The 12,379-nt window shown below is 41.1% G+C and overlaps 1 protein-coding gene across 1 annotated transcript; it reads right to left on the reverse strand.

The window, feature by feature from the left end:
- Positions 1-1,017: 1,017 nt before the first annotated feature.
- Positions 1,018-11,290, reverse strand: LOC121463675 (60S ribosomal protein L37a-like). Its single transcript, XM_041676015.1, has 2 exons — positions 11,269-11,290; positions 1,018-1,307 (listed from the first exon to the last, which is right to left on the reverse strand). Exons 1-2 carry the CDS (start codon positions 11,288-11,290, stop codon positions 1,018-1,020), a joined length of 312 nt encoding a protein of 103 aa, XP_041531949.1.
- Between the last annotated feature and the right edge of the window lie 1,089 nt (positions 11,291-12,379).

Raw genomic sequence — 12,379 nt, forward strand, 5'->3', positions numbered from 1 at the left:
ACCCCCAATACCCAGACATCTGGCAGGTACCTGGATCACTTACTTTCACCGGACTGAATCTAGTATGGGGGTCTGGCTGCATAGTCTGACTGAATGAGTGAAAATGAAAATGTGAGATTCTATTTTCCAAGAGATGGCACAAAGTACAGTTAAGTGCACAAAAATACAAAATTCTACCTTTAAAATATAGGAATGCTTTTATAAGGGTAAAACTGAATCACAATATACAGCTGAAACTTATAATCATCTTTGCGTCACAGTTTTAGTATTTTTTTTACTATTTAATATTTATTAATTATGTATGATGTTCTTCTGCATGCCAGAAGAGGGCACCAGATCTCATTACAGATGGCTGTGAGCCACCATGTAGTTACTGGGAATTGAACTGAAGACCTCTGGATGAGAAGAGCGGGAGGTGCTCTTACTCTCTGAGCCATTTCTCCAGCCCCTCACAGTTTTATAATATATAATAAAATCGATATTTTGTTAGCGTAACGCCTTGATTGGCTGAAATTGCCCTTTGTACAGTCCATGGTAACACTGAGGCAAATTTCAGATTAAATAATTTCAAAAAGCAAATTTTAATGCATCCACAGCCAAGCACATTTGTGAACAACTTTCCAGGAAGACTTAAATTCTCAACCGTATGGGTTGTGAACGTCTAGGGTCACATACTGATGTCAGTGTGTGTGTGTGTGCAATGGTATTCTACCATTTGCCCTTATCCTTCTTGGAGCGGCAGAGGTTTGTAAACAAAATCAGAATGGATTCGCAGTTTTCACGTAATTCAAAGTGTCTTTACAGAGTCAATAAGGGTCTTCAATAATAAGAAATTAAAGCTTTTCATTTCTTGTAATAATTTGGTGAATTCCAAGCAAAATGCAAAGAACAATGTTGTTTTCCAAAGCCTACTGATCATTAAATTAAGTTTCTATTTTTTTTTTGTTTGTAAATTAACCCATTTATTTAGTTGGCTGTGCACTATTGAGTAGGCTTGGGTTTCAAATGGTAGCACTTTTACTGGTCTTTCAGTTCCTTCAATCTTCTGATGGCAGACTTCACTGTGACGGCAGAAGTCATGTTGTAGGTCCAGGCCCCACCGGCCACTGTTTTCATGCAGGAACCACCGTGCCAGATGCCAACGGCTCGTCTCTTCATCTTGGCCTTGCCACAGAAGAACCACATGTACTTGGCATGCTGGCTGATTTCAATTTTCTTCACCATTTTCCGGAGGGAGGCACCATAGCGGGACCCATATTTCCCGACGATCCCGACCTTCTTGGTGCGTTTAGCTATGTCGCCGGAACCTAAGCCAAGCACGGAGAGTAAGTTTCTATTTCTAAGCCAATATTAATATATAATTTGCTTTGTAATGTTGCAACAGTTATAACTAGAGAGTCTAAAATTTGAATAAATCTAATAATTTCCTACAATGCTTCACTAGACTATTCTGAATACACTTTGTGTGTGTGCATGTACGTGTGTGTGTGTGTGTGTGTATGTGGTTCTAAAAACCAACTCAGGGTCTCACAGTTCCCAGGCAATTGCTTTACCTCAAAGTGATATTCCAAGCCCTGTATCCACTTTTATTTGGTAATCATTTACTAAATAAGTTTGCCATTTGTTGGTTCCCAGATGCTCAGCCCCAAAATAATCACACAGAAACTGTATTAATTAAATCACTGCTTGGCCCATTAGCGCTAACTTCTTACTAGCTAACTCTTATATCTTAGTTTAACCCGTTTCTAGTAATCTGTGTATCGCCACAAGGCTGTGGCTTACTAGCTAAAGTTCTCATCATCTGTCTCCTGGAGGCTCTATGGCTTTTCTCTGACCCAGCCCTTCTTTCTTCCAGCATTCACTTTAGTTTTCCCTACCTAGCTAAGCTCTACCCTGCTTTAGATCCAAAGCAGTTTCTTTATTCATTAACGGTAATCACAGCATACAGACTCTTGGGTGCTTGTTGTTGTTCAGCATGAATCCTCTGCTCCTGTGCTTGCTCCACAGTTCCATCCCATTTCATTTACAAAAACACAAACTGGGGACAGCAGAGCCATCAAGACTAGGATGGGAATCCTCCTAGGCATCATGGACCATAGAAAGTCCACAGCCATGTAATCAGTCCTGCTAGCATTCCATGAGCTACAGTTTGTGTGTCCCAAATCATCCATGATTCCTAAACTGCATTCTACAGAACAGGTGCTGCATGAGAAAAATAAATGGGAAATGTTAGATTCAGTGCCTTTCCTGGGATTAACAAAATTCTCTAGCAAATTAGAGGCTCCAGAAATCCATTGTTTCATTTGATCTATCCTTTTGAGGCTTACCTGGACATAGAGTTTCATAAAACACCGTTGAATATCTTTAGAAACTTAGTGGTGCATAAAATAATTTTGAAAAATGTTATGCCAAGCTGTGACCCAGTTGCTTCACACAGTCCCTGCTGGGACTCTATGTTCTTTTAGTTCCAATTGCTTATTTTACTCTGTTATAATAGACACTCTAATTGACTCACAGCCTTTATAAATAAACTAAGACTTTTAAGGCTTAATGTATAAAAGCATAAAAAGTATATGTTTGGCAATAATAACATTTTAGCTGTTTTAAAATAACGTTTTATCCTAAAGATCAGGCACCACTTAACAAATTTTAAATTAAAAATTATACAGTATCTGGTTCATTTGGAAGAATCATTCTTCATTTCACAAGAGAAATTCTAAATGGTTACCCAAACAATTAAAATGCATTCATAATTGGAAGGCCCAGTAAACTTATTTCTGAGGTCAAGAAAACATTCAAGTTCACATTTTATTGGAAAATTTAGAAATAGAAACCAAATTTCTTTCAGCTCCCTCTTAAAGTCATGCACATCTTCTAAGGGTTTTATGTTTTAGTCAGCCTTCTGTAACTGTAAGAAACTGTCTGAGACAATTAACTCAGAAACAATAAGGTTTGTTTTGACAGTTTTAGAGCTTCCAATCCCAGGTTGTGTATTCTGGCACTCTGATCTGGGGTGAGTAAGCATATCCCAGCAGGGACTGTGTGAAGCAAATTTCTTACTTTCTGGCAGCTGGGATGGAGAAAAAGGAAGTGTCTGGGCTTCTGTCTCCCCCTCAAGAGCTGGGTTCCCTTGGCCTAACTTTCTCACATTAGTCTCACCTTTGAAAGGAGCCTTGACCTCCCAACCACACTGTCACAGACTAGTGACCAAACCCTTAACACAGGAGCCTTTAGGGACCCTAACTTTCAGGACAAGAACTATATAGCAATGTCCAAACTCCTTCAGAGGGTCTACAAAGCCCCAGCCTCAAGTTGTACCTCACCTCCTTTACTGTATGATATTTATTGTGCATCTGCAATGGCTCCCAAACTTTCTAGGTTTCAGACAAATATGCAAAAAGAACACCAACCATGTTCTCAATGAGACCAACGAACATGGAATATCTAATACAGTATCCAGTAGAACTAAGTGCAATGAAGGAAAATAGGAGAGATGAGAGAAGACAGAGCCAGAGAGGTACTTCATTGGTGACTCTTCTGTTGCTGTGATGAAATGTCATGATGATAGGTGATGTACAGGAGGAAGACCATTGGATTTATGGTTCGGAGGGAGAGTCCTTAGTGGCAGTGGAAGAATTTCAACAGGAGGCTGAGAGATCACGTATCCATCCATATATAGGAAACAGAAAGGGTAAGCTGGATTTGGTATGGGGCTGTAAATCCTTAAAGCCTGCCCCCAGCAACATACTTCTTCTAGCAACGTTCCACAGTCAAACCCGCACCTTGGAACAGCACTTGGGAAGTTAGACCAGTCTCTGGGCTGAGAGCAGACGTTTGACTGACAACCAGGTGCAGAAGGACAGGGACCTGGAGTCTGCTTCCCTTAGTCTCTGCTCTTTTTGTCTCACGTGCCCCGACCTCTGCATACACTGTTCCACCTATCTGAACTTCCCCTGTGTCTTTTTTGGCTTCCCTTCATCTTTCAGTTTTGACTAGTACTTTTCCCATGAAGTCTTCCTGGGTCTCCCAGACTAGATTAGGCCTGTCTGTTCTATGATCTAACACTCGATAACTTCTCAGAATATGGTAGGTCACTCAGTTAACAAATAACTATGGGAATCATATTCGAATAGATATCAAGTTTAGTGACCCTCACTATGGCATCTTCATGTAACATGCATTTAGTAAGTGTTTGTGGATTATGAATGAATGAAGTAATGGCCTCCAGGGAACCCCACTTCTCGTTACTACTTTATCGCCCCTCCATCCTTTCTTATTTTTCAAATACATAAAGATAGGTGTGTTTATTACCAAACCGTACTTGAAGGCAACTCTCATTCTTTTAGGAAATTCTATGAAGATATAGCTTATTGGGAGAAAAGAATCCAGATGTATAAAATTATTTCTCATCCCAGCATTATATTAGGACCTAGTTTTGTTTTTGTTTTTTTTAAGTGACCGATTGAATTGTTTTTGAGAAAACAAAAGTCTCTGCTGATGCCAAGAAATAATCAGAGAGACAAATTATCGTGGCGGTATGTCTTTTCACTAGAAAGCACATTGTGAAATTGGACTGATAACCATACAAAAGCCTTCTGATCAACAAGGCATGGATCTGTTTTTCTCTGCTTCATCTCAGTGAATTATGGCTAGGCAGTTCAAAGAGCGATCAAGTCGCACGTAATTTATGGTCCTGCCTTTGCTATGTGGCGGGGGAGAACTGTTCACTGGTGTAGAACAAAGTCATTTTAAAGCTAGCATGACTCCTTCACAATCATCTTTTCCCCTTGTGTCAGAGTAGGTGTAAAATCAGAAAGCAAGCAGTCCCCACCTTATCCACATTTCTCAGGTACAAGCCTGTTTTTACCACGAATGTCTCAGTGAATCTTCCTGCTGTCCTGCTTCATTGCCCTGCTCTTTCACCTCAACAAAAATTTATTTCCTTGAAATTCAACATGAAACGCTGAAGAAATCTGAATGTATTTTATCATGATGATTATACGTGTCTTCTATCCCGATGTTTTGTAATCAGCCTTTTCTCATAATAAGTAATGAAAACAATCTTCCAAAGAAATCTCCTATAGATATTTTTTCTCCTGAGGATGATTTGATTTGCTTGTTTGTTTGCTTGCTTGCTTGTTTTTCTCCTTCACGTGACACTTATGAAAGTTACTTTCCCTCACTTTTTCTAGGAAGGAGGTCAATTTCCCTTCAAGGTTTTAAACATCTATGATTTTAAACACCTCGGAACTAGCATATCATAAAATACTACGATTATATTGTGTAGGCGGATGCTACTGCTAAATAAACAAGGTCAGTGATCTGCCTTTCCCTGCTGTCCCGAAGTGTGAAGGGGCAGTGCTAATACACTGGTTAATGACTTTACAGACTCTCCTGGATTCAGACATGGCTCCCCCTGGACCACTGCCTTTGCAGGATGAATGTGAACACAGAGAAGCAGGGATACCTCACTGCCCACCTTCTCTGGCTTACTCACTGCTCTTATTACCAGGACTACCACCTCCACCATGAATCATTCCAAAAATTTTCACATCAAATGCATTCCTTATTGTGTTGAGATATGATAACCACTCACCAAAATGTATTTTCTTCTGTAGTGTGCTGGTGGCATCGTTAAGGAGGTCTCCACTCTCTAATGCAGTTTGGCATGCCCAAGTGAGTAGGTTCTGTGTAGTGCAAATGCTTGTCTCTTAGGCCTCATCTTCATCTCTGAAAGCCAGCATCCTTCTGGCTTTGCAAATGTCCCAACATACATTCCTACCAATTGTTTGAGGCATCTTCATAGCTTTGTTCCCTTTTTGTACCTAGAACTCCCGGCCTCTTGCTCATATAATCTTGATTTTCATTGGAAAAATACTGCATCTCACTACTAATGTTCCTCAGGTGGTCGCCTACAGACTTGCAGATATAGATGGTTATCTTTGCCAAAACATAGAAACACACACATATGTGCTCGTGCAAGCTTGCACACAGAGAGAGAGAGAGAGAGAGAGAGAGAGAGAGAGAGAGACAGAGAGAGAGAGACAGAGAGAGAGAGACAGAGAGAGGACTAATGGAACATTGTGGAAGAGGGAGCTTCTGGTGGAGAGATCAAAACACATCGTATGAAATACACAAAGAATAAAGAAAATTAACAAAAAAATAGTTCAAAGCAGATAAAGGTGGAAGACAGTCCCAAAATTATGGAGAACAACTCCTGGTAGACTATTCAGTCTGTATCTAGTAATACCTTTTCCTTTGCCATCAAGAAAGACAATAAACTCCCATTTGTATTTAATTCAGTTTGAATGGAGTTCTTTGGAGTGCCGAATGGCACATGCCTTCCACTAATCTATCCCCATGTCTTTGGATTTATCTTATTTGGTACAGATACTACATTGTACCTTGCTTAGTCATTTTCTCCAAAGTTTAAGTTCCATGAAGGGAAACATGCCCTTTTCGTGTGTGTGTGTGTGTGTGTGTGTGTGTGTGTGTGTGTGTCTTTTTGGTACCTTACCAGAGCATCTAGTACTTTATAAATAATCAAAGACTCGGTGGATGAACCATATTCTGTGGTGCCCAGGGGATTGGCTAAGAAAGGTGAAGACATCATTCTTTCCCATGAGGAGTTTATAGATTGCTCTTAATTATTCCCAGATGGGGGAGTATTCATCCCCATCTATCAGGTCCAGCTATGAATTTGAAGATTCATTAATTATGTACTTCTTTTAGAGGGTTCTGCAGATTGGTCCATCCATTCTTAGACCCCTTCCCCATCACTTGATCTTTGGAAGTTGGCTTGCCTCCTCAGCTGAACTGTCGCCACATAGCCTTCCGTTGCATGATATTAATCCATCAGCACAGAGCCGTGCTTCAGGGGGAAAGGAGAGTAAAAGGGCAGGAGGAAAGTGAAACCACACGAGACGGGCACGATCCCAAAAACATTTCTGAAGTCTCTGGTGAAACTTTTTTTTTCTGGCATCGCTATGTAACAATAGCACATCCTTTTCATTTTCTTGAGTAAACAAAACCAAACAAGAGATTAAAAACCAGTACAGATGTGATATAATTTTCCGCTCCTAAACCCAGCAGCAGTGTGGAGCTGCTTCTCTTAACAAGGGAGGGCATGTTCTTTCAGTCAGTCCCAGGACAAACAGCACATGGCATTGGGATGCAGTCGCAAAGTCTCAGTTCTGGACGGCATCACTTGCCCTCATTCTGTTCTCTTCACTCTCCTCTTTTCTGAAAACAGATGGGTGCTCCCTTTCTCTCCTCCAAGCTTCATCTTGTCATTCTCTTTCTTGCTGCCCTTCGTCATGCACCTTAGACCCGAAAGCGTCTTTTGGTCCTATGGTGCCTGATGACATTGTTCCCTTCCTCTCATAAGAAAACTTCTTTAGCCGGGTAGTGGTGGCACATGCCTTTAATCCCTGCACATGTGAGGTAGAGACAGGTGGATCTCTGTGAACTCAAGGCCAGCCTGATCTACAGAGTGAGTTCCAGGAGAGCCAAGACTACACAGAGAAACATTGTCTTGAAAAACCGAGAGAGAGAGAGAGAGAGAGAGAGAGAGAGAGAAAGCTTCTTTGCTTCGAGCCTCCAATGCTGATCTCATTACAGAACGCGCTTGCACAACCTGAGGAACTTTATCATTATCTCATGAATCATGACCATCTGCGTTCCATTTCTGTTTGTTGGATGGAGGCGCTGTCTGGTGTGTGTTCTGCACAGTCCCTCCCAAAGGGATGGCACTCAATAAATAATAAATTGTGATGATGGCAATACTATGAATATATATGCCAGAAATATTCCACAAAGAATGGATGACCGTTAGTTGTCTGGTCACCATGAACTCTCTTCTGAGGGTGTCTGGCACCCTCAGTGGTTTCCTAGTTGTGAGAAGTGACATAAAGTCCTCATTGTACTTGACACTAAAGGGTAGCTACAAAAACAAACAAAACAAAATGAACAACAACAAAAAAATCACTGGAAGGGACCTTAGAAACTTCCCTAGTGAGGGATATGAGATCCAGTAGGACTATGTAATCCCACACTTGAGTGCCAAACGGTCTTAAAGATCCTCTTCCAAAAGATGTGGGTTCTGACACCAAGCAGGCAAGGCCCAAGAACTTGGAGAATGATCTTGATCTGTTCCCTTAATACAAGATGAGAATAACCTGTTCTTCCTCATTTATGGGGCTGGATGAGACTCAAATAAATGAAGAGCTGTAGCAGCAAGTAGTGCACACATGATTGTGTAACCATCACCTTTCAGGCGCTATTGGTGAAGCATATGAGAACTATCTAACTTAACCATCACAACAGCCCTAGAGATTGGCTCAATGTGTGTGTGTGCGTTGGTGGAGGGGTACACGTTTTTGTGCATGCAGGCACACGTGTACATGTGCATGCTAAGGAGGGAAATTAACTTCAGGTGTTCCTTAGTAGTTACCACCTTGGGTTATTGGCGGTGGTGGTGGTGGTTTTGTGTGTGTGTGTGTGTGTGTGTGTGTGTGTGTGTGTTTCTATTCCATTTTAAATAGCAAGAACAGTATCTCTCACAGGAACCAGGAACTCACCAATTAGCCACAGGGATCCTTCTATTTCAGTATTCCCAGAGATGAGGTTCAAGTGCTTGCCAAACCTCTTTATATGGGTGTGGCGATGGAAGACAGGTCCTCATGTCTGTACAGTGAACATTTAACCATCTGAACTACCTTGGCAGTCCCTGGCTATCATCTTATACTCACATATGAGGGGAGGGGGTTCTGAGAAGTCCAGTGATCTTTCATTTTTCAAAACTAGTTAATAACAATCCAGTGAAAGAAAGTGGATGTTTTAACACAGAGGTGATTCATGATCTGCTATCCAATCTAGGAGCATGAATCAATATAAATCTGGGTGCGTGTGGTATTATGTTATAGCACAATGGAAATTTCAAGGATCGGTAGAAATAACAACAGTATTATAAATACTCGAGAGGGGGGGGGAATGGAGTGGGGGGAGGGGGAGAGGAGTGGGGAGAGAGGGAAAGGAGTAGGGGAGGAGGAGGGGAGAGGGGGAGGGATATGGGAGGCGGGGAGGAAGCAGAAATTTTTTCAACAAAATAAATAAATAAATAAATAAATTTAATAGCATAAGTATCAACTGATGTTTCTTATCACCCTGCAAAATACTTGCTATTCATATGTGGCTATCTGAACAGACATGAGATTATGACAAATTAGGACTCTATCTTCAAGTGATTATATCTTCACTGGTTGGGTCTTGGGCTTAAAGAAACAACTAGATGTCAGAGAATTTTCCAAAACCTGTCCTATGTATTTATATAAATATAGATATAACTATAGATACGTATTAGCTGTTATTTGTCATGTTCCACAAAGGCAGAGGGATTCTGTTGGCAACACTAACTCAGGATTCCTGATCGCAGATGCCAGATCTCCTTAAGTTTTTCTGTTTTGCTTTGCTTTAATTAGTCCAACTCAAAACAAATCCACTTATCCCAGAGTCAATCCTTTTAGAATGCCAAAGTAAGACAGACATGCCCTGTGAAATGACAGCCTGCAGACCTGGATCTGTTGTATAGCAGTTTCTCCTAAGTTGAAACATCCCATCCTGAAGGAAAGCTCTTTAGGACACAAAGTAAACAGCTTCAGGAAGTCCCTGAAACCAACCACATTCAACTATTCCCCTCCTGCCAAGACTATATGATCCATATTCATACAAGGTATTCAGCTTGTATTCCATATTCAGCTGCCTGAAAGAAGTAGAGACAGTCAAACAGTCTCCAGTCCTCTGAGCTGCCTGCAGGCCACGCAATGTGCTCCAGGTTACCAGCTTTGGTGAGATGTCAACCATGTTGGAGTGGGCTTCGGTAATCCAGCTGTCTTTGAGTCATTTCTGCTCCTGCTCACGCATGTTCCTGTAAGTAACCCCAAGAAAACTCATTGGTTCACCAAGTTGGACTTTGGTAGCATCTATACTTCTGTCTGTCATCAAGTTCTGTGAGGTGAATAGAAATTTGCTTGTGTCTCCCCAGGACTAATGTCTTACAAGGCCTTTCTCTGTTTCCATTAATCTCATAAAGAAAGGGAGACTCAAACAAACTGTGGATCCTTCGCTTCCACCCACCTCACATTCAGTGAGTACCTACACCTGAAATGCAGACAGGGTCAGCTGCCTCTCACCGGGCCTCTGACCTGCATTTCTGCCCACGTTTCAGAGATTTTTCAGCCTGCTGTGGATAGTAGTGGGATTTACTAGTACATGATTTTTGTAAACATGTGTCTAAATATAAGCCATTTGGAGGCTCATCAGATGAAGCAGTGACCTAACTTTAACACATGTTTAAAAAATAACATTATTATATTAATTTATGATTAATTGGTGATTACTAAGAAATGCTATCAGTAATATGCACCTTTCGGGGACACTTCAGCAGTGAACAATGGCCACAGTAGTCACTAATGCGATATTATAGCTGCAGATAAAATGAAAGTGTAAGCTAAGCAACGAACGAGATTTTTGCCTGACAGACATGATGAGGGTACTTTGGACATTTTTTTTAAAAATATTTATTTATTTGTTATGTATACAATATTCTGTCTGTGTGTATGTCTGCAGGTCAGAAGAGGGCACCAGACCTCTTTACAGATGGTTGAGAGCCACTATGTGGTTGCCGGGAATTGAACTCAGGACCTTTGGAAGAGCAGGCAATGCTCTTAACCACTGGGCCATCTCTCCAGCCCGGTACTTTGGACTTTTAAGACTAAAATGCCTAAGTGGATTTGTTTTGAGTTGGACTAATTAAAGCAAAACAAAACAGAAAAACTTAAGGAGATCTGGCATCTGCAATCAGGAATCCTGAATTAGTGTTGTCAGTGACAGGAAGGCTAATTTTGGAAGAATGCCTCCTTGGAGTAGGTGGACACCAAATAAATATAAGATTTGTCTCAGGCCCTCCTTCATCACCTCCTGTACACTAATCAACTACTATCATGTAATAAGCCCTGTTATAGTTCTGTTCTGTTCTAGACAGAGACTGTAATGTGAATAAGATGTCCTGACTTCAGGAAACTTAAGTCCTAAAATAAACAAACAGAAAGTACCAGAAAAAGAAATATCATAATTTCAGTTTCTGAAAAAATGCTACTTAGAAATTAAATGTTGTATTTCCTAAATTTTAAGATGTATATCCCCCGCCCCCCGCCAGATTTCAGCATTTGTGAGACTGGAAATGTATTACGGTCTGACAGAAACTCTTACCTGGCTTCAGATCTACCGCCATTCTCTCCTTTCCTCCTGGCGTGTAAAGTAATGATGCTTTTACAAACTGATGACAGCTTCAGTGTGAGGGAAATGATGTAGAATGTGGGAGGCACTGGCTACCGTCTCTTCGTTCTGAAAAGTTCCGTTTCTGGCATCTGTTATCAACAGTAAATTAATTAATGACTATTTTCAGAATGAACAAATAAGTCATATCCTTATTTATAGGCTAAGAGAAAAATCTACTTAAGTGTTTTTCTTCCCAGTTTGTGCTAAATTCCCATTCATTTTATTTCTCTTCAAAATTTTAACATTGTGTCTCTTACACATACACATACACGCACGCACATACACACTTTAGCCAGAAGACTTTCCTTGTGTTTCTTGTGTTTTTGGTTTCTATTGTTAGTTTGCTCTTCTTTTTTTAAAAAAAATAAAATTATTGCCCCATTTTACTGGTTTCTTTCCTGAATTGATAGCTTTCCCACCCCCCAGATTGCACACAAATCTTAGCTGTCTATCACAGCTTTAGGTACACACTCTGTTTCCTGCGATCTCCCTTCCCTGAATCCCTGACTCACTAGGCTGGTATTCGGAGCTCTGCAGTGCATCCCCCCTACAGTCCCAGGCTCCCCGTGATGACTCCCATGCAGACATGTCAGCACTTGGTGTCCTTTGCCTTCTCCTTCCACTCAAGGCAAGTTTTGCTTTTGGCAACTGGAGTTGCCATTAGAGGAGGCTCTCTGTCCTTTCCTAATATTTCCTCTACTGCTTGCCAAGGATGGCACTGGAGTAACTGCATGGCCTCATCTCCTTTCCCCCTCCTCATGGTAAGAAGTCATTTGCTGCCTGGTAAATTTGGGAGAATCCTCATCTCTGCCTTTCTGTGTGGATGGCTCTGAGGAGTGTCCCCAGGACTTATTCTAGTTAGCCTCTGCTCCTGTAGGAGAGCTGAGCACGTGGTGCACATGTGACCCATAATCTAGGATGTCCTGGGAATGTATACAGGTGTCATCTTCACTAATGCACCCACCTGATATTAAGTCCTCAAGTGGTTCAGAAAGAAGACCAATCACAAACATGATTAACTGTCTCCCCTTTGATTTGATGT

The sequence above is a fragment of the Microtus oregoni genome, unplaced genomic scaffold (genome assembly GCF_018167655.1).
Source record: "Microtus oregoni isolate MIOR12 unplaced genomic scaffold, Mior012 000001F_ref0000356, whole genome shotgun sequence".
NCBI lineage: Eukaryota > Metazoa > Chordata > Mammalia > Rodentia > Cricetidae > Microtus > Microtus oregoni.